General features: G+C 38.5%; 1 protein-coding gene across 12 annotated transcripts in view; it reads right to left on the minus strand.

Annotated features, from left to right (window-relative positions):
• LOC110827484 (uncharacterized) overlaps positions 1 to 23,712 on the minus strand; it is a 703,936-nt gene that overhangs the window by 34,355 nt on the left and 645,869 nt on the right. For 9 of the 12 annotated variants that reach the window (XM_087351036.1, XM_087351030.1, XM_087351031.1 and 6 more), the window contains 8 exons: positions 23,498 to 23,570; positions 23,260 to 23,300; positions 22,094 to 22,306; positions 18,728 to 20,162; positions 17,619 to 17,817; positions 16,687 to 16,874; positions 10,657 to 10,907; positions 2,924 to 3,200 (listed from right to left, as the gene is read on the minus strand). In XM_087351036.1, the coding sequence (XP_087207162.1) occupies positions 2,924 to 3,200; positions 10,657 to 10,907; positions 16,687 to 16,874; positions 17,619 to 17,817; positions 18,728 to 20,162; positions 22,094 to 22,306; positions 23,260 to 23,300; positions 23,498 to 23,570 (2,677 nt within the window). The remainder of the gene's footprint in view (positions 1 to 2,923; positions 3,201 to 10,656; positions 10,908 to 16,686; positions 16,875 to 17,618; positions 17,818 to 18,727; positions 20,163 to 22,093; positions 22,307 to 23,259; positions 23,301 to 23,497; positions 23,571 to 23,712) is intronic. The other 3 variants (XM_087351034.1, XM_087351035.1, XM_087351037.1) reach the window with 3 other exon arrangements.

Raw genomic sequence — 23,712 nt, forward strand, 5'->3', positions numbered from 1 at the left:
TTTAGTGACCAGAATGTTAATATTTCATCGCTTTAATGCGTGACACATCTCCTCCCTTCTCATTTTCCTTAATCGCACTAATACTATTGTATGAAGCGTGTAAATTATGAAACTACTAATTATGTAATCTTATCCATTCTAGTATTACTTCCTCTTTCTTTAGTAAAAACAGTCTCCTAAGTTCTCTGCGCTCAGATATCGACATCACTATATGTCCGCGCAAACCTAAAACTGTTGTAACAAGTCTGCAGCGGATGTGGAAAGGACCGTAACACAGCGCCTGTGAGAAATTGTTCCGCGCAACACAGGTGTCGGAAAAGTTGCCGTATGGTCGCGGCGGAGTGTTCAGCTTTCAGCGTGCTGCTGAGTTTTTACCAATCTGCTGCGGCAGAAAGAAAATCTTAATAATGGGCCACGGAAATTATTATTTCGTATTAGACTATGATAATCAGTAATTCTGAAGGAGGAATATGCTATGGTCATATTAGTGAAAAGAAAACATATTGAAGCATTGAGTTTATTTAGGATACGCAGACTAAAGAAATTCCATATAAGTGTGTCCCTTCCTACCATAGTACTATGCAGGAGTAAAGAAAGAGAATTAGGGTAGAACTCCTAGCTCCGGCTATCACTGCATAGGGCTCTTGGTGCACCGAAGAAATTAGATTCCGTCATAAATACGTATGGCTACTTCTGACTCTTAGCACTTTTAATTAAAATAGCTCATGAATCACCTGGAAATATCAAGACTACACCTAAATCTGAAATCTTGAGATGAGTCACGCATGTAGAATGTGTGGTAAAATCAAGGAATGCATAGCCCTGCATTTTTATCATACACTACATACAACCCTTTAAAGAATGTGGAAAAAATAAACGATTAAAAATACAAAACGTAATATTATTAATAATATTATTAGCATAAAATCTTTTCAATCTGCCCTGTCGGACAGAACTGTTTAACAACCTTTTTTTTTGAAGCTGTCACATGGGTGTAACATAAGTTTGGCCTTCACGTAGTAAACGATACAGCAAAGTTTCACGTTCATGTACAGTACAAATATCCTCGCAAAGGAAAGTGACTCAAATTTCCCCCTTTGGACTCAGAAGGCTATCAAATGTTTCTTTCATCATCTCGTTATATCGCCCGCTTGAATTCCCCTTTTTTGAGAAAGTGGGGTGGGGTGGGGGTGACGACTTCCCGCCTCTGTCGTGATGCCAGAAAATGGCTCCGAGTACAGCATCTTCCTTCACCACTACGTCACTCCTAATGGATTAGATTCTGTTCTGGCCCTTGCGAGAGATTGCTGCCGTTCACGCTACTAGACTACATATACACATAAGCTGAAGCACGGCTCATATTGCACAAAAGAGACGTTCTCCCTCCCCTCCTAAATACACATCCATAGACAACATTTTGTATCAACTACTCTGAGAAAATCTCACTTCAATTACTGTAGATTGCTAATCGTAATTCCAGGCTATAAAGGTAGAATTCTGATTTCGTGTTAAAAGAGATCTTTTTTAAAGGTTCGCGTGTTTCAAAATTACTTTAACATGAGATAAAAATTTTAAAAGTGGAAAATCGTAAAATTCCAATAAATTCGAAGCTTCCCACTAATTTCATTCCTCGTAATTTAAATAAGGAACATGCAAGCAACGTTCTATTATCAGTTAACAGATGTGGTAAGCTTTGCAGTTTTAAACTTCAGTGTACTGTATATATATTCAACATAAAATAGCGGAAATTTCTAATTCGGAAGAAACGGAGATTTATGAAAATTTTATTGTGGCTGACAATGAATTATCTTTCAGCATAATTAATATCAGACTCTAAATTCCACTTCTTATAATAAAGCAAACGGCGAAAAGAATCCTGACTAAGAATTTTTATATTTTATTTGGTGCCTCCAGAATACTGGAAAAGTATTAAAATAGGTCACAGTGTTATTCTTACAAAACTTTGCTTAATCGGGACTATATTCCCCACCTCATTCGATGTTGTGTAACATTCCGTCGTAACAGCGTCGTTAAGTAAGGCAAGATTCAATCAACGTAAACTGTATTTATTTTTTGTATTATAATCAGTTGTTTACAGAATATAATATTAATTGTTATATCATATGCGTATTAAGATTTATCAAGCATGTTTTAGATATAATTTATACAGTTTTAACAGTAAAAAGGTCCTTCAGGGGTGCTACATGCCAGGAACACGTAACATGACTGGGGCAGATGAGAAATTAATATATAAATATAGTCGAAAAATCTTCAGACGAAAAATTTTGGTACGGATCTTAAATTGCTTCTGGAATGATTCGACTGGCTTAAAGTAATGCCCAATGTTAAGCTCCTGTGGATTAGCCAGTGAACTTTCGTGCCCCATAAAAAACCGGAGGAATCTGACAAGCTGATAAACTGTGACCCAGCTACATGACGCTAAATAATTAATCGAGTTTCAAGGGCTTTCGGAGTGGTCATGCCTAGCAGTTTTCCTTACTGAACTCATTGAAGATTTTCTTACGAAGTCACGGTAAAAATTTTGCTAGAGTAGCTCAAGTTTGAATTTGAGATCTCGCTGCCTTCTGACGTGTGAATCTTCTAATAATCCAGGCAAATTTTAAGTAAATTGCGACTCGTTATGTATTGTGTACTATGTCTTAAATAAACTTGTGAATTTCTGTGGTCTTTTCGCTAAATCTGCTGCCTCTTTCTTTTATTTCTAACGTGAGTAAATACGTCGCCGCAGAGTGGAGTCAACAGACCAATGTTACCAACCCCACACGTTCCAAAAGAACTGTGACTACTACACGATGATTAAGATCGGCGCATGTTGGCTACTGAATGATTCTTCTTGCAACTTTTATTCCTCGATCTCTGAGTGAAGCTGCCTTCAGCAAACAGGATGTGGACAATCACTTACCCGTCATCCTTTGTAGGTGCTTTTTCAAGCTGCGGAGGTGGGTGTTGTGGAGGTGGCATGCTGTAACACGGTCCAGGGGAGTATCCGCTAGACGCGGGGGCCGGGTAGCTGGTAGGTATCGCCCCAGGGTAGCCTGCACTGCCGCCCCCACATGAATACGCAGCTGTCGGATAGGGGGTGTAGCTGTTGGCAGGGTACTCAGCCTGGACACCCGCCATGGCATACCCTGGGTGAGGACTCATAGGCGCGTATCCTGAAACAGGCATCGAAATGGGGTCTGCGGTCATTATAGTGTGTTCTTCACGCTGCAATGGAGATCTTCAACAGTTGGTAACCTGTAAATTAACGGATAACCCCCTATTAACCGTTAAATTGACAGTTTACTGTAGCTGAATTAAATACTGTAATATATCCTCATGCGTAATAATTAATCACAAGACATCAAAATTAATTAAAATGTTTCACATGATAAATTTCATATGATTACGAACACTACGTAGTAAGCACAGACAAACATAGTATATAATTTAGAATATTCCGCAAGACGATATATATACAGATTAACAGTAAATAATTCCAAAATTTTAATTTCGTTTAGCCGTTCAGTAAAAGTGTAATGTATTCGCAATGAAAACTACACTATCAAAAAATTAGAATGCTGCTGATAGATTGCGCTGAAGGGCTTATGTTATAAATGATGTGATAACGTATTGATGGCTGACAATAAGCGCATGCTAAATTCTGTTAAGATGTACTTAAAAAACGACCATCAACATCAGTGATTCATCTTTCTAAAGTCACACGCAGATTTCGGCTGTTATATGAATGCAAACATACCGATTCCCCCCTGTTCATTGAAACAAGCGACTGTGACGTCATTGTCTCTCTCTACGCCTGCATTGTGCTACGTCTCGGCCACGTCATCACACGACTCGACGGACTCGCGCTGTTCCAGTGGCCGTAGTATCAATGTTCGTTTTCAATAACTGTTCCCCTAGGTACCATTGAGAACAATGTCCGACCATACATGTTTTGTCCAGTCTCCAAAATATTGATTGGGCTTATAAACAATGAGTAACTTTTTAAACGTGGCTGTGTGTGTGTTCGTGTTGAGTTTTGAGTTTTATTATTATTATTATTTTTTTAATTTCCCCCATTTGTCGGTGGTGAAGAGCGAGTTTTGCGAGGGGGTGGGTGTTGGTGGATGGCTGGAATGGGTGAGAGCAGTAGAAATGTATATGTTCTACCCTAGGGGCATAGTCGATGTGCCCCTTTTTTGTGTTTGCCTACAATTCTACGTGGTCAATGCACATTCCCTTGTTGACTGCCTGAATTCCTACTAACACGTATTCACGTATGTATAGTTCAGTTAGACAAAAATATACACATTTTATATAAATTACCGTACTAAATCGTTTACCACTGTACAAGTCTTCAGACGTGCAGAATATTAATGATTTATAAGCACTTTGGAAAAAAAGTTTCATTTGTTTTAGTTTGAACGGTGTGTCATATACCATACACGCCCAGTGCAGTAACTCACTGTTAGCGTATATACATCACATTCGATAGACCTGAACAGTTTAAATGCACCCATGATCCGAGTCTTAAAACCAGTAAGATCAGATTGACATTACTGGAAGTCTGGACTTCGACAATCCAAACTGAAGACGGCGGTCCTCAGGTGAAAGACTGGCGACTAACCACTTAGTTGGGAGCGGACTTAACTCAGCGTGTGCTTCCAACCGAAGCCCAGAACCACAGCAATACCAAATGCAACATACCATCGTTGGGGCCCTTGACAACTACTGTACCGTACAGACGGAAATACACTATAGTACAGAATGATTCGTAAATCCCTATCCACTCATGGTGAACTTTAAATTTGAAACAACTTACTAGCCCAGGGTTTGAGGTCCTAATGGAGGTGAGTACGAAGATGGCTGTCTTCTGGTTTGTAGCGCCTCGTAGTCTCGTAGAAGTTTACCAACCATGGTTCGCCCTGATGATGGAGGTAGCAACAACCTCTGAAACGTTGATAAACTTCTACCAAACTACAAGGATCTACAACCCAGTAGATCGCCATCTTAAAGTAACCAGTTAGTCAAAGCCATAGAGTCACTTGACTCCAAGTCAGGAGCGCTTCTTAGGGGGGAGGGGTGCACAAAGATTTTGAATAACTTCCCACTTCCAATATTTGTTGTTTTTACAGGAGTATAGGAGCTTTTGGATCATTTTGTACAATTAACTTTATATGTTATTAATTTAATAACTTTATTGCATATAATTAAAACTGTTGTGAAGAAACATTCACTAAAATTCTCCTCACTGATTTTCTGTAGCGAAGCAACATAATAAATAACCTATAAAGTTAATTAGTGAGATTTCAGGTTCTCACGAGGGGGAGTAGGAAAATGGGTTTATTCTTGGTGTTTGCTGCCTCCATCATCAGGGTGATTGTCCTGATGATGGGTTTTAGGTAATAAATACTGTTGTGTATATTGAGAGCGAACTTAAAGTTGTCGACGGTAATTTTATCCTAAACTTCATCAAAATTTCTTTATATATTTCATACTGCACTATTTAAACTCAAATCCTCTGAGGACTTTTCACAACATTGTGTTAGATCCCGTAAATTTCACAGCGTCCGTCGTTTGTCCCTGGGTTAATCTATATGCAATAATTCATACCTTATATTAATTTAATTTTGTATTTCAAATTTGTATTTTAAATTTTAATCAAACTTAATCTTGGTCCATATCCAGTGGCATGAAGGTAATTGAATTTATTCCAGATGGAATAACAGCGAAATCCGCTTTATGCAAAAGTCGATATTAATTTTACAAGACTCAGTTCAATAAGTCGAAATATATCGAGAAATAACTTATTCGGATATTGTGTCTGTACAGTGAAAATTCTCTTCATATGGATCTTAGGGAGACAATCCAATTGTGGAATTTTATATTACAAGGAGCTGATTTTCGAGTTATCTTACCACGGTTTTAGTTATAATTTCTCTTAAAGAAGTGCAAGTTCAGATATAACGATCGTAAAATACGTAAATAAAATTTAACTGAGAGAAATATCGTTAACAAAGGTCGATATTTGTTACACACCTTTCGAATCTTATGCACTATTGGAAACTTGGAAAACTGAATATTTAAAACCTTGTAATAAGGATAATACACAGCGTTCTATTCATAAATTGGGTCAAGAATCTTGTTATGCATTTTCTCGTAAGCAGTTGTTAGATCAGACGACCGGTTTGACAGAGCTAAAAGTTGGTCGCTTGAAAACAAGGCGCGTAACAAACTGGCGAGATAGCGTGCAGCAGTTAGCCTTTTACCAGCACACTTGCGCGGCTAACCACGATAATTGCCACTAGGTCATAAAGTTCTCGCAGACTCGTTGAATTGAAAAATGAAAATTGCCAATGTAGTAACTCTATACAAAATGAATGGGGTGGGAGGGTCACCCTCAACACGTACAGGTAGCGACATATATAAAATGAATTGATCCCCAGCTTCCCTTTTTCCACCCCTTCAATTCAATTCCTCCCTTTGACCCTACTAAACCTTGTTCGATCCAATGTGACCAAATTAAACACAAAAAATAGATGTATTCTTTAATTTCTTTCTCTACGTATCGTGCACGGGGTAGTAAATTCAATTGATTAATTTGGAACAAAAGTATGATAAAGATAATTCTGTATATTAATTTAAAAATACAGAAAACAGGACCTACAGCTGCTCAAATTCACGGTGGGAGGGGAGGGGGGGAGACAACTTCCCCACTTTCTAAAAATGTATGTATCACTAAGTAATTGAAAATCTTTCTAAATTTAAATATATGGAAGGAATAAATACAGACAAAAAGAGGATCATAAATTAACCAAGTGAAGATAAAATCAGAAAATTCCTATTATGTTCAAGAAATGTTAGAATCCCAGTTTTCAAAACACGGAAAATTAAAATTGTAGTATACGTGAAGCAGTTTCACACGACGTTTTGCATTGGTGTGAAACTTGATCATTTAATATTAATTTATTTTGAAGGAAGTATATCAGTTACAGTTGTTAGAAAGCAACGTCATTAGGAAAGCATATGAACCTGTGCGAGGAACTTTCAGAGTAACAGGGCAATGAAATAAAAAATATTAAGAGCATTGGGCGTGCAGTTCCGATGGAAAGCTAAAGTACATACAAAATTTAGGTGAGAAACATTACGAAAAAAAATATGACTGTCTTCTGTGTTGCTGCGCCGTGCAGTCTGGTACAAAATTGTAATGCCGCCGTGAGAACTTGAAATCTCACCTGGAAACTACCTGGTGCACTGTGGTTTGGGGTTCAGATTCATACTTTTATTTAGAATCTACAGACCATGCGATCTTGTCTGTAAAACGCCTGTCCGTATTCTCCCCTGTATAATTAACTCTGCCATGTAACGCATTTCACAAAAAAATTTCTCTGCCCCCGATTTCTTCCCAGCAACCAATTCCCGCTGCTCGCTCGTTCTTAATTCGAACGTCTCTAGTTCGCATTGCTGCTTGCTACATCCACTGCATATTACCAACTAATTCGACAGCGAATGAACGAGTTGTGGATACCAATTATTCCGCAGGAACGATACTCTGAGAGGCTGTTAGAGAAATGGAAGGAACGCAGAACACTCATCGATAGTACACGCAGTTTCTTGAAAATCGTAGCCAAGTCCAGCATTTCGCAGTTTTTCCAACTGATCTGTACGTAGACGTGCTCAGTTTAGAACACTGGGATCTGGTACCGAGTGCACGTACTCCAGAATGTTCAACAGCAATCATAATTTTCTTTTCGTTACGTTTCTACCATTTCAGTTCTAGAACAGAGTGTCTCCTCTTCATGTCCCATGCACTTAGGTTTACTAATTACAGTCAGTAAGTGGGTAGAATTTCCCTTCTCTTATGAAAGACGGGATATAAATTCAATGTTTCAGGAAAATTCACGTAATCGTTTAACGATTTCTCTTAAGAAAGATGGAGGATCTCTGTATTTTAATGCTACGATTTATAAAAATTATATTCTCTTTGCAATCATTTCCAAGAAGTGAACGCATAACAGATTGATTGTGTCTCTCAGAATGTTTCATTTATCAGACTACTGGACGTAAAATGATGAAAATTGGTAAGGAAAATACATCGAAACTCTTCTTTTCAATGTCACTCTATTCTCTTATATTTCTTACAATGCATAAGTATATAAATTATATTTATTCTGGTTTAAAGTATGCATAATAAAACTATATTTCGAATAAAATAAGTTGTAAGGTAAATAATGGACACTTCTTATTTAAACTACAGCATTTAAATTAATTTAATAGTTTCGAAACGAACGTGGATAACCATATATTTATGTAAGAAATATAAAAATTGGAACTTAGTACAAAACACACACAGTACCGACAATCGATTTATTTAAACGACTACCTAGTTGTCCTACAAGATCGACTAATGCGAGGTTACAAATAATTATACAGAATTTAGAAACTGAGTGTCATTCGAACCGCAGTGCTAATATATTTCCATTTTCAAAACATGTACACGTATTTTGGAGGTTATTTGTGATTGGCAATCGAAAAGAAAAAAAAACCAGCAAAAAATCACGCAGGCACGATAATATTTGTTTCTGGCTTTTACAAATGTTGAGTTTAGCTATAATACGAGGCTAGAATAATAATAAGCTCAGAACATGCTTTTAAGATATTACGCTGGTTTCCTAAATAATATAAAACTTTGCGTCCTAGCTATGCCTTCTGTCTCTGCCCCTGATAAATTTTGAGTGAAATAAATTTTAAGAAAAGTTTACAAAAGTGGCACCACTATGGGCTACTAATAGCAGTCTTTTTTAAGTCACTACGCAAACGTCATGAAGGAGGTATGTCTATTCACGATAAGCGAAGACACGCCGACATCCAGCGTTCTGATAGAATGTTACAAGGCATGATTACACGATAGACATTCTTCTGATCTCATTTAATCAATTAACGTCTACAATTGAAAATACGATTAATGAAAACTGATAAATGGCTGCAACTACAGTTAAGATAAAGAAACAACAACAAAAAACCTGTTAAAATAAAATGGTAGTTGCGTACTTGTTTATGGCTTTAAAATGGGAGGATTGTGGCAATCGATGTTTATGGACGCACATTTATAATCTGACCACAACAGTAGTTGTAGGCCTATTATACACCAAAATTCCTGCGAACTTTATGGCTAATATTTATACTATTATAAATCCCGTTTCTGTCAGAGTCATTATAAACTTTATGATGTCCATTCCAGTTACTACAATGCAGTCTGTGTGCGGTAAACAATTCATTCGTTTGTAACAGAGAAATGCAAAAAAGGTTTTGTTTCTAAAGTTTCGCTTCGCCGAGAATTCTACGAAAGAAAAACCTTATTTCGGCAAACACAAGCGACTGAACCTCACAGCAATATCAGACACCCTCTTCTGTGTAAATTACGGAGATCTGGTGATATTCGTATAGTTAAGATGAAAGCACGTATTCAAAAAAAAAAGACGTTATTATTTAGCTGAAAAAGTTTACGTCTTCCATTATCCAAATTTTACGTGATAAAGTACGGCACATAAGATTAAGCGACCACATCCCAATAATTTCTTCATTAATTAATTTAGCTCTAAGGATTCGGTATAATTTTAAAGTCCGGTTACAGTAACAGACTTTAGACAATCATGTGTCTGCTGTCTCTTTTACGGAAGTAAGACTTTGTATTGTCAGATTCCCGCGTTTGTACAATCGTTAATTTTTAAATACAAGTGATGACGTGAAACAGTATGTTCATTTTGATTCATACAAAATAAAGTAGTCTGAAAACATGAAGAGAAGAGACGACTTGGAATACCTAGCCGTTAAACGGAAGACAATATCAAAATTGATGTCAAAAAAATAGGGTTTGAGTTTGTGGACTGGATTAATCTGGCTGAATGAACGGGACCAGTTGTGGGATCATGTGAACATTGTAATGAACAAGGCTAGGCGATTATTAGTTTTTCATGAAGAACCTTTCTCTGGATTTTATTACACAATTTTAGCTATAAAAGTGTCTCTTGCATGCTCCGTGTTCCATAAACGCTGGACGATTTCAGATTTTAAAACAGGCGGAATAATTGGTTCTAAGATATATCGAAAATTGTGACATGGTACATTTATATTTAACATAGGAGTAGACGTAATAGAAATAAATGAAGTAACGTTTATATTTTTGCCTACAAGAAAATAACGAATGTACGTGAGTGGGACACTGTCTAATATTCGAGTGAGTACCAACCAATAAAATATTAAAAAAAAATCATTGAAAAAACGGGGGTTGATTCCCGACAAGGCAAGTAGTTTTACCTTCGCCATAACCTACAAGCGCTCTTTTCCACGGGACAAAACGGCAGAGCGAGAAACAGACCACTTAACTCCGTTTAATGCCGAGATTATTAATGAGCGCATTTGTCTCACCTGCATGTAGAGGCACCTCCTCACAGGGAACAACGTCAAATTTTATCCACACCGCAGTTTGCAACAGGTTGACTTACGCTTTACCGATATAACTCGAAACCTGAAGACGCTTAGCTTCAAACTTTGGGACTGGAACAGATCACAGTCTGTCCTCGCAACATATTTCTTTACCTACCTCCCATAACCTGAACCTTCCTTCTACGAACGTTAGCCTGCCTCGCGTCTTACCGTTAGCTTCCCGATAGGAGTCCAGGTAGTGGGAGCCGCCACTGTCTGGCGTTGACTCCCGACTGTAGCCTCCTGCAGTCCCTGTCGCCGTCGAGAAACCAGGCACTGGACGCACCCCACTGCTGAAGTTTACTGGCTCGTTGGCTGTCGAAAAGTCCACTGGTTCAGTCTGCTCCTCTATGGACCGCGGGCCAATGAAACCAGGGCCCACAGGAACAGCTTCTCCCGTGTACATCGGACTGGTTGAGTCACTGTGGCAAAATAAATCACAAAAGTCTGAATACTCGTCCTGCACACCTCGTGCGCAATTATTCCGATGCCTATTTCTTCAGTCGCGCTGTCTGTATGCAAGTAACCACTCAATAATGGGATTTTTCATAAAATTTTGATTGTTGTTACCAAATATCACGTGATCCAGTTTTAATCCAAGTTGAACAACAATAATGAGCAGGCATACTTTATGTGAAGACTTGCACTCATTTGTAGGATTTGAGGTTTTCACGGCGGTGAGTCTGAAAACTTCTGTCTTCTGAGTTGTTGCGTCTTGTAGTCTGGTAGGAGTTTACCGGCGTTTCAGAGATCCTTACTGCCTGCATCATCAGGGCGATAAATCTCTAACTTCCTTAATAATGCATCTGTACTGAGTGATTTTGAATGATCTACATTTTTCGAATAAACGTATTACAGTTTTTAAATATTATTTTAATATGAGCTCGTTATTAAGATTTTCATATTCAGATACCCTTTCTTCGTTATCAAAATACCATCTGAAATAAACCAGAAGTTAAGAATCACAACGTTTTATGTAAACCCTAATTAAAAATTGAATACTTGTAGACCCTACACAAAACAACCTGTGACTTAGATGTTTCCTCGTTACGCGGTTTTCTTCAGGACCGTACCTAAAGCGCAAATTGGGTAGGAAATAGTGTAAAGAAAAATTGATAGGGTAGTCCCATATTTAGTAACACAATGGTTAAAAATTCTTATAATTTAAATAATAAATATTTGCAAACGTCACACCGTCTTTATACTTGGTACAAAGATGGGATCAATATGAATCTCGGCACGACAGAAAAGAAAGTTGCACGTTGAAGATTTCGTCTAGAGTCTGCGACGCTCAGCTTGACTTCTTATACGTCATATGACGTAAGCAGGGGACGGCGGTTTCCTTAAAGATTCCGTTTCGTTAACCCGAGGCGACACTGGAGCGCCATGGGGTCGGCACCAAGAAATGAAGAAGAAATATAATTAAAATGGACTAAATGAGAGAGGGGGTAGAGATAGAAGGGAAAATAATAGGAAATGGCGCAGTACACACCCACTGAGAGTTGGAGAAATACGAATTTCGTGCGGTAGAGAATTTTGTGTTTTTAAACGGGAGTGAGGGATTTGTTGAGACGGGAACGGAAGAATGCTGTGATGAGCTGATCTTACCGCATCACTGGTCCTATAGAAATGTCAATTTACTTGTTCATCGTCTCGAGTGGATTATATAATAGAAACAGGAAAAAGAGGTAGGGCCCATCTGCATCCACTTCAACCCAGTGCTATAACAGCTTGAGCTGTACAATTCATCAAACTCCTTATGCCCATTGTACATATTTTCAGTTTGTATTCGCGGGCTACAAAGATGGCCGCTCGAAAGAGACAAGTCAGCTCTGAGGCAAAGTTTTGAAAATGTATGCAGGCAAAGAGGAAAAGAGTGCGGATTGTTTTCAAACAAAATGCGAAAGTTTCCCTTTAAGGCTTGAATTGGAAATGAAAGGCGTGATGGGATATAAGGAATAGGATGCGGGCGAGAAAGATATAGACCCATAAAGTTATAAAACCAGGACAGACGATTCTAAGAAAAGTGAGGTGCAGTACAATTCTTACTACTGGCACGTTTTCGTGTCTTTAGAAATCATCAAATGAAGAAGCAAATGAAAATTACAAGAATCTCATATTTTTATTTCTCCAAAAGTTGTGAACTGGGACTTCGTATTCATGAGGTCTCGGGCTCGAATCTCAGCCCGAAGACCTGCTGAGGTTTCTCCTCAAAGCCTGCAGACAAATGCCGGGATACTGTCTTTAATTAGACCACAATCGCTTCCTTCAAAATACTTTCAGATTCATTATTCATTGCTCACCCTGTCACTCGACGCTGGTAAGTTTTATCTAATAACATACATCAAAAACGAGAACCTAAAATCTAAATTTTTTACCGAATTTTAAAATCAGAATGTTAGTAACTGATTTAAAGCTGAGCTACAGTAGAAGAAAATGGGAAGCTATAATTTTTAAAGTGTTCTTAACTATTAATAATGTACAATGGACACAAAACTTGGCTTGGGAATTAGATTACGATAACAATTCAGGAGGCGACGGCTTCCTGGTTTGTAGATGAAGTCCATCTTCAAGAAAATATTTCCTATGTTGTAAATTTTTTCTATAGTTGTATTTTACAAAGTTATGCATCAATTAAGCATTGCTAAATTACTTCTGATTTTCTACCGAAACAATATTTCCTTAATATACTCATTTTAATATATTTCTGAGGGCATCTATTTCGAGGATAATCAAATTATGATAAGCGCACTTCTAAGTAAACACTTCTAGCAAAACAAAGCTATCTGAATTTGGGCTCTCACGATATATTGCCATGGAAACAAAATTAGTACGTTGTCGATGCTTCAAGTCCCATAATAAGATAACTCTCTAAAACTACCTTCTATTAATTCTGTGCATGTGCGTACAAACGTTCTTTTCAACAATCTCAGATCGTTTGTGAAAACCTTACATTTTAATTTAGCGTGTGTTTCGCTTTTGTGTACCGTTTATAAACAGTCCTGAGCAGTATCATTTTCATAACTGTAGAAAACATTTGTTTTCGGATTCGGCCAGTATTTCTTTGGCCCGCAAAATTCCACCGTTCTATATGATCACACTCACCCTGGATTATAATTATTACTTGGTTCTATAGAAACGGGTTTAATGTTAATTTCATTGAACTTCAAATGTTTAACCGAATCTCCCTATATCTTACTTTTAGGGAGTAAAATACGTTTCCCAACTTAAGGCAGAAATGACAGAGGCCTATATAAATATTATTAACGTAAACTACGTTATTAAAGCAGGTAAGCAAATACGCGCTAAAGTAGACACATAGGCTTTTTATAGTGAACGTAATTGTCATATATCAAATATAAACCTTCTTGACGATGGTGAAGAGTCAATTGAATAAACATTTTCTTGGATATTATCCATCGTCTAGTAAAAATAAAACGTAAAACGACGTTTCGGAGATGGGACTCTATCTCCGTCTTCAGGTTCCTACACAGTTGGGCCCACTAGATAGAGCTAATCCCTAATTCATAACAATTTTATAATATCAATAAAAATATTCATTTTCGTAAGTGTATATGTAGTTAGTATGTATAAACTTAAACATTATCCGAAACATTATGAGTAGGCAAATATCTAAGGAACAAACGTATTTTAACAAGACTTAATTTGCATTTTATTTTGTGAATTAAAAACCTGGAAAAGAATAAACTATGTCAAACTGAACCGCCATCCTATAATACAAAACCCATTCATTCCATCCATAGGCCTACGAATTTTTTACGACTGAAAAGTGGACGAGATCTGAATTGATACTTCAAAAGAAACGTGAGATAGAATAGTGAAATTCTGACATAGGACGTGTATCTACATACCAATCTTTATTAAAACGTGGGTGAGTAAACGCTTAGAGTGTGCATGCGGGTGCTTAATATTAAACGTAATTTTGTAGAAATTACTTGAAATTTTATAGGGCACGTAATAATAAATTGTAGGCTAGCTCGCCTAAATATATAGAATATAACAATAATTAAACGCCAAATAACATATTTTTGTACCTTGTTTCCGGAACGTGAGCCTGTTTTATTCTTTCGTTAACAAATTAACTGAACGCTAGATCTGAAAGTTCTTTTAGCTGCCTTTAAGGTTTGTGTTATTGAATACGTGAGTTTCAGAGGTCGAATCCAAGAAGAACTACTCGTGTCAGTTTACTGGAACAATTTTAGTATTGTGTATTATATGACTCCCAAATTACTAACCTCTTGATGTGCTTTGGCCGTAAAGGAAAGGCATCTTGTAACAAGAGTTCGTATTACAAACATTATCCTTTAACAAAGCTGGCAGTACCACAGAGTTGTTACGTTGTCCTAAATAAGTCTTAAGATAACGCTTATTTCCCGTTTTTAGTGTGTCTTAACTGCTTCCTCTAGCTCCCTTGACGACGCACGGAATCCGGCAAAGTTGCGGTTTGGCCTACAAGCACACAGAACGCCGCTTGTGGCGAGTTCTGCAGTTAATACTAAGCATTACCTCGCAATCTGGATGAACCCGTAGCACAGAAAGGGACACAAAATAACAAAAGAAAAATCTAGAAAAAGGAAAAAAAAAGGGGGGAACGTTAAAGAAAAGGCAAAAAAGTAGTAAGGCGTCAAATATAAATTTCATTTAGCACACAGTACACATTTTCCTTTCTTGGTCCTGTATAATGCATCTGTGCAAGGCTCTTGCAAATGAATATTCACTGGCAGAAGAATGGTTGAAGCGGTAAAGTATTTGCCCATAAACCGGACTGACACTTGTTCTTTTGAGCTCCGACACATCTTGAAAATGTAACACTTGAAGTAGGCCATTTTGTATTTGGAAGGCACATTTAGTGCTTGTGGATTTCTGGCGATACATGTTCTTCTGAAGTAAATCAGCTTAACGGAGCTCAGGAATATGTTCAAATTGTTCCAATAAAAGGTACTTAATCCAGACAGAAAAACAGGAAATTTCTGTGTATTGGAGTGAAATATTATGATTATTTAAATTTTACGAAATCTTCAGTTTCAACGACTAGGTTTAGGGCCCTATTCGGTCAGGTCAACTTTTTATTGTTCTTTCAACAATCATTTCATGAAGATAACTGTCTTCTGGGATGTTGTGCCGTGTAAACTGATATAAGTTTACCGACGTTTCAAACGTACTTATTGCCTCCATAATCAGGGCAATGAATATCGTTGTTCGCACTCGCGCAAGCACACACATAAATATAAACAAGATAGCAAAGGACAGAGGAGGTCCCTAGTCTGACGGGTTCTGCTGAGGTTGAACCAGCCGTCTATTATTAAATGGGTACTTCGGTGCTTTCCTCGGGAGTAAAGCGGTCGAGGCATGAAGTTAACCGCTCACTTCCATCTACAGCCATAATTAAGAATGCCTGCATTGCCTCATACGTTTTCGTGGTGTCGTGCTTACTTGGGTACCACGAAAATCTATTACGCACGAGGTCCAAAAGACCTTTGCAATTATGCAGATTTCAGAACCGGCTGAAGGTGCCTATTGAATGAAAGGAAAAGGCGATGCGCTGGGCAAACTGAGTCGAAGTTAATATACGAAACAGAAAACTTCAAAATCCTTCAGCAAGAACATGATTTCACTGCCACCGTTAAATTGGAAATGTGGGAAGACAGCTTATTGAACGCCACGTTAAAAGAAAAGATGACACAACAACCCAGACCCATTTGTCCAACCAGCTATCTCAACGGATTACATATCAATAAATTCTACAAATCCAGAAAAGCATCAGGACCAGACAATATTACAAATTAAATGACAGAGTCCTTATTACTCGGTACAACCTCTTGTACAATTAACACATCAGACCGTCTTTTATCAACAGCAATACAATACCACAATTTAAAACATCATTAACTTTTTAAAAGTACTCCGGACTGTTTGTTTATTTATATTTATAAAACTAAATTACTTTTAATTTAATTTACGTTGTCATTATATGGTTAACAAAAGGGCAAACAGATGTAACTGCAGGCCAAATATTAACAATTTTAAAGGAGAATATGTGAAACAAGACCGGTCAATATGAATAACTATAGCCAAATTTTGCTGGTTACATCGCAAAATAAACTCGCATTAGGTGAACAAGCGACGGTCTTTTTAAATCCTATTAATTACAAATTATATATAAGCGCGGTTAAGACTCACCTGGCAGGGACCCTGCTGACACTCAAGTCAAGGGTCTGCCCCTGTGGACTGGGTACCTGGGGGCTGGCAGTATGGTGAGGGCTCGCGGCAGCTTGAGGACTGCCCCCCACGACGCCTCCTCTCTGACCACCCCCGTAATGGGGGCTCAAACTGCTGGCTCCATAACCCGGTGCCTGTAAAAGACAGGCCTACATCTTCTAGTCAAGTGAGAGCTTGAAAGCCGAATGTTGGAGTGCAGTGATGAACAATCCGAACTACCTGGTTAAATCTTGGGAGGAACATTGACATCCTGACTGGACGATTAGAAATTCCAGGCGAGACATTACTATCTGGAAACAGCTTACGATAACTTTCTCCTAAGTGGAATATAATTAATATATTTGAATGACCATCGTAGAAAAATAATTGATAAGGTGTAGTTAAATGAACGAAGGTTTTGAGTTAATTCCACTGGAAGAAAATTAATTATAAATTGATATATTAAGTACAATATGCCTAAAAAGAGTGATACACCTGGCGGTCCGAGGGTTACATCCGGCCCGAGACCACTTTGTAACTAGGATCTCGTAGTTATGTGCTAATTTGTTAATATTTATTTAATATGTTTTTTTATTCCGAATGATATTAGAAAATCGTGATTATTATCTCTTGTAAGTTCATAAACCCATTGACTTAAAACACTTCATTGCAATTTGCGATTTATATTTTATTCAACATTTGTTTTGTTAACGGGCATTTGACCACTTTCACCTTCTGTGTTGCTCGTTACGTGTATTAGTGGTTGTTATATGCAGATATGTATGAATTGATCAAAATAAACAACAGTCTTCCGTTGTTTACTGTAATTTGTGCTTATTCGTGTTGACACTTTGACATAATTTTACGAGACTAAAAGCACACATGTGAACACGCAAGCCAAAATTTGCCCTTACCTGCGGACTCGTCGAGGTGACGCTAGAGGTAGATAGGTCCATGACGGAGCCACCTGGTGACGTAGGTTCAGACGATTTCATCTGGGCCTGGGCCTGAGCCTGGGCTTGCGCAGCAGCGACGCATTTTACCGACAGATTTATCGCCGACGGAAAACCTGGAGGAATTCCTCCCGTAGCAGGGTCGTAGTGGTACATGGGCCTGGAGTATCACAAAACTGGAATCAGCTATTTTCTGGTAATAAAGTAATGAAGTGGCTGCGACAGAATGGCTCAGAATGCTACCTTACGTTGCCGACGACTGTAAGGACGTCACGAAATCACGTAAAACACCAATAATGTATTACACTAATGTAAAGGTGGCAAACGTAAGAACTCAGAATAAGGATGCCATTAAAATATAAAACCACAGGAAATTGCGTGGCGTTTTAGCTACTCATTTGCTGAACAATAGAAACTACATATAAGTGGTTTCCCATAGTCAATTATAGGTTTGCAAAACTCAAGTATCGATGCACTAAGGCAAGAAGTAACAGTTTTGTATAATGTCAACTTTTCGACAACGAATGATTGTGGTATAACGAATACCAATATTGTTAACAAATTTATTGTTGATTGTTCTTGTAATGAAGTGACAACCGGGAATATTACGTATGTGTTCATGAGAAAGAATTTTAATTATTAGATCTAGAAGAATAAATATGTTTTATATATGGTATTTTTAAGACTTAGGTTCATCTAAATTTTAGGTTATGCTGTGCCCCGAACAAATTAATTATAACTATAAGCTTAAATTGACAAATTAAAGCAAATATATTTCACAATTTTAATTTAAACCTATAATCGCTTTTATAATAGTAATGCATATTTGAGAAGATTCTGTTTATGATGTTTACAGAGATGGCTTATAAAACAGAGAACCAGACACGCTAATCTACTTCAATCTGTATTATTCGCATTATTTTACTCGACTGTGCTTGCAGTTTAAGCGAAATAACTTTTCTGCGGGCGTGCTTATGATTTAGAAGGCCGCTAAACCCCATACTTTGCGTCAGGAAATTTTCAGTGCCACACTACAGTTGTTACTGGACTGGTAGGGGTGCTCTAGATACCTGGGGTACAGCGGGCCAGTATTGGGTTCTGACTCTGGCGAGCCTTCAGGTTTCATCATTCCGGCAGATGCAGCGGCCATGCCAGCAGCTGCAGCTGCTGCCACGGCCATCTGATGCTGCTGCTGCTGCTGCTGCTGTGTCATGGCCTCTTGGTGATACTCCCTCACTTGCTGCTCATGCTCGCTGAGGGTTCCTTGACTTGTCGTGTAACCGTACATACTAGGCGGTGGCGGTGGCGGAGGCGGTCTCTGTGGATGTTGTGGAGGCTGTTGTTGCTGTTGCTGAAGAGGGTTGCAAGCTTGTTGAGTTGTGTCGTATCTGTCATACGCTGTTGCGGTGCCCGGATCATAAGGTCGATGTCCCGGAGCTGTTACAACACCTGTGTCATATGCGCGCACTGCCATTTCGGAGGAGTAAGCCACGATCGGCCTGCTGATATTATTAGCGTTACTGTTCACACTGTTCATTGTATTGTACTGTCTACCAGAGTGATCTGGTCGGTGGTGATAAAGTTCGTCTGATGAAGTTGCTACCATTGCTGAGGAATCGTATGGCGACCTATGAGAAATCTGATGAAGTGTCCGAGGGTCTTCTACTAGCGACATGGTACTGTAAGGTACTGGTGGCGGTGGTGGGTGATGTGGATGTTGATGGTGTTGAGGTACAGGGTGGTGTGGATGAGGGGGGTGTTGGAGATGGTGATGCGTGCCACTTGACATGGGGTTAGCACCTCCCCCTCCACCACCTACACCCCCACCACCGCCGCCACCAGCAACCGCTGATCGCGACCCTAATGTGTCCATACTGGATACAGAAGAGGAATTAGAATCCTGATTGAGATATGGCGATGGATCGAAGCTAGTTTGTCTGAGGGGAGCTGGAGGAGGTGGCGTACACGATCTGCAAGAACCAGCGCCGGCAGCTCCCACTACAGCACCTACACCAACACCTGCACCAGTCCCATTAGCGGCTTCTGTTTTGGGTACCAGCAACTCGCCTCGGATACCAGTGTTACTACAGCAACTGTTTGCACCCGTCACTTCTGTTTTGGGGATCACTTTACCGGCAGACCCTGTCGATGTGCCCGTGCTACTGCTGCTCCTGCTGTGGGAGTCGATATCCTCAGGAGTTTTGGGCTGTTTGATGTTTCCTGGCGTCGGTTTATTACAATTCCCACTACTACCAGTATAGTAAGGCGAGTGCACGAAGTCTGATTTCCCACCAGGGGTTAGAGGGAATTTGTCTGAGGTCTCTTTTGCAGTGCCGTTGCTCGAGGTAGAAGCGTAACCCATGGAGTAGCAGGGCTTCACGTCCGTCTGCTGTAAGGAGCATCCGGAGGTGGTCGCCATCATGTGTGAAGGTGGGGCCAGAGACGTTTTGCTTACGAACCCACTGCCAGCGGCAGCAGACGTGAAGTTGGACTGGCAGTTCGGAACTGCAATGTAAACATGAAAGTGACAACTATCATAAATGGAGTATGTGCTGCCAAATTTGCACCAATTCGGACATTGGTACAATACTGCTGCGATAATTCGAAGATTGGCAAACTTCGTGAGATGTTAGGTAATTGTTTTTCTTTTGTGATCTCATGGCCTCCTCATATTTGGGCTTCTGGAAGAGCGATCGATTAAATAACAACGCCTTTACATCACTGTCGATATATCTGGATGTCGAGTGATTTATGATTTTAACAACGGATAAAACACAGTAAACGTTTATAAGGCATGACTGCAGGCTCCCTCGTCTGCGGAAATGAAGATGGCTGTCTTCTGGGATGTTGCGCCGTGTAGACAGGTTGAAGTTAACCGACGCTTTTGACGTGATTACCGCCTAATCAACAGGACGATGAGTCAAGCTGATGATTGAGGCAATAAGCACGTGTGAACGTCCGTCAATTTCCACCAGACTACTCGGCGTAGCATCCCAGAAGACAGTCATTTTTATACTGGCTGCAGTGAGAACCTAAAATCTAATATATTGACTACTTCATCCATAAAAGATAACAAGACTTAAAATATACAGTGGGAGACTGACTGAAGTTTAAAGAGTCTTTTCGGTGTGATGGGAATTTTAGATTTACGAGCTATTTGCACATGGACCATGGTTTCTATTAATATTCACTTTTTGAAGAAACAGCTTCGTGTGTTGGCATGGATCTAGCCTTTATGTATATGTTTATAATGAAATTCTGTACTTGAAATCTGCAATGTAGTTTTTGAGTATTAACATCTGAAGTCATGTTCACCTTCATGGATAACAGAAATCATCAAACAGTTATCCTTCACTAATTAGACTCGGGATCTTGTAACATGCAGGACTGTGATAACGGAAATGTGGAATACGGTACAGATGTGCTGGCCACATGGAAAGTTCTAATGATTCGTACAAAAAGTTAAGATATGCAGAGTTTATAAATGTTGGCGGTCTCTTGACATCTCTTATCTGACAAAAAGATCAACGATATTTTGAAAAGTGGTGCAATTTGAACTAGAACTACAATGAAGAATGAAGATGAGTTGTTATGCAAGCCACCGAACTTCACAATAAAGATGGATAATCAACAGTAAACAGATTTCGCGAGGACAATAAAATACATTTTGGAGGGATCTAAATATTTTGTTTATTATTTGCAATACACTTGGAGAGGCGTTTCGTAAACGTAGAAAAAGAAAAAATAGGTATAGGCTAGGTATTTAGTAGTAAATTCGGCAATAAATATATTATCTATAAACATGTCTCAAAACACTTGAAGGCCTATACATAGGGAGCTTACAATCAAATGTAAAAAATGTTATAGTTGAAACACTTAAATTTATTTCAAAAACATATTTTACCACTTCAAATTAGAAATTGTAAACACGGCATAAACAAAAAAAATAACTTTATTTATTTTCAGTTAATTCGACCAAAGTATTGTTACTTTTCAAGGATGCAAACAATTATTCTTCGTAATATATCAGATATCGCGTAAGCAACGTAATTATAATGTGGTGTTGAAAATTTGTTCTCAGATGGTATGGCTTTTTCTGTAGTAACATCAGTCTGAAGGTTTAGAAACGCATAATATTTTCATTGATTTCTTAGAACACTTTAAACTATAAACTTGAATTTCGGTTACGAAACATGGAAAAAAGGGGGGGGGGGGCAGCAAAAATCTGTTGGGACTTCAAAAAATTTTAAGTAGTAATTTCCACGTACCAGTTAGTGTCCGAATTTCCATAGAACTCATGGAGTGTGGGGAATATGTGTTTACACTTGTTGACTTTTATGCGCACTTTTTAGGAGGAAAGGCGCTTGTAAAGACAGGCGTCTGGCGGCAAAACTGGTACAAAATGTAGGCCTATTGCGTCGTACTGTCGCACTGACCTGCCAAGGAGGCAGCGGTGGCAATGGCCGTCCCCGCCCCCGTAGTACGATGATGGTGTTGATGGAGCTTGTGTTCTCGGGACGCCTGCTTGTTTGCGGCGGCGATAGGGCAGCCAGACAAGCTCCGATGAGTATTGCGATTGGTGCTAACATGACCCCGACCATTGCAACCAGGGGTTGGGCATTTCAGGATAGTCTCATGCATCGCCAGGACTAATGACATGGACAACAGAATCATCCAATCAGTTTTGATTTGAGTATAAACGACCTTTATTTTTTTTATGAAAAAGACCTGTTGTGTTTTAGATCGTTAGCTATTCCTTCTTTATTTCTGCACTTTTATCTTCATGTATACTCAACAGTGTGCGACGTTTACTGATAAAATAATCGAAACGCAAACATAGAAAAGAGAAAGAAATAAAGGAGCGGGTAGAGAGTAAATAATAAAAAATAAAATTAAATATTGGTGCTATGATTAAAGTCACAGTTCATTCTTACATTTATCACAAGTGTCCGAGTTTTTACAAAGAAGGAAAATGTTCAAAGACAAATATTTTGAAATCAGTTTCTTATTTGCAAGAGAATTAATGACATCTGAAGAACATTACCAAATCGACACATGGGTTAAGAAAATTAATAACACTAAAAGTAATCATTGCAAGAAAGATCATTTGAAAGAAGAAAATAAAGTATGAGGCTTGAAAGACCAGTTATATCGAGGTATTATTTCAAAACGTGTTGAAATTTATTTTCTGCTTGCTGTGTGGAAACATAAAGGTGTATTATACTCAATCAACATTATCAGATTCTGGTGCATGCCCTATTGAAGTTTGGAACAAGTGTAATCGAAAGAGGTGGTGAAGTAGAACGCACTAAGGTGTAAAATAAGACAATAAAAATGATAAAACGAAACAAATCATTTGGAGATGTGGTGTATTACTAATTACTACTAGAAATTATCAGGCCTTATTTATTAAAAACAAACAAATAAATAATCAGCTCTCTACCCCGCAAAGAAAGCAAAACACAGGAGCAAAGTCAAATGTAGCAATAAAAGAAACGAACTATTGTATGCAGTAAATACAAAGATACAAAAGCCCCTACTTCTTCGTAAACAAAACATTCTTAGAACAACAAATTGAAGTACGAAGAAATGCTTGACTTACTTTCTGGAGTAACTTTATCCTTCCTTGGACATCCTGACAGGCTGAGAAGAGAACATGAAAAATATCTATCCCCACGTTTCAAGGAAAATCATGTAACTTCATTTGTTTAATAATAGACAACAACAGTATAATACTTTTTCAGAACGTAAAATTTATAAGCGTTACGTGAGACACACTACATTAACGGATGGGCAGCAAACCCTTCCTCGTAATGTACACACAGTGTTAAGATAATTACCTTCTGTGGTGAGAGTACAGTCCGGTCACATGGCCTTGTCCGTTACAACCTGGGGTTGGGCATTTGTTGCCTTCTGCAAATAAATGAGAACGTAAAAAAGTACGATCGTAAATGCCTGCTTTCATGTTCATGAGACTGGGACGTGCACTAATCTTCTTCTTCTTATTCTTACTATAAAAATTTGTGATTAGTCGTTGTCATCAAAAAATGATGTC

Source organism: Zootermopsis nevadensis, unplaced genomic scaffold (assembly GCF_977971745.1).
Source record: "Zootermopsis nevadensis isolate Lab colony 2312 unplaced genomic scaffold, Znev_1.0 Znev_ptg000018l, whole genome shotgun sequence".
NCBI classification, from domain to species: domain Eukaryota; kingdom Metazoa; phylum Arthropoda; class Insecta; order Blattodea; family Termopsidae; genus Zootermopsis; species Zootermopsis nevadensis.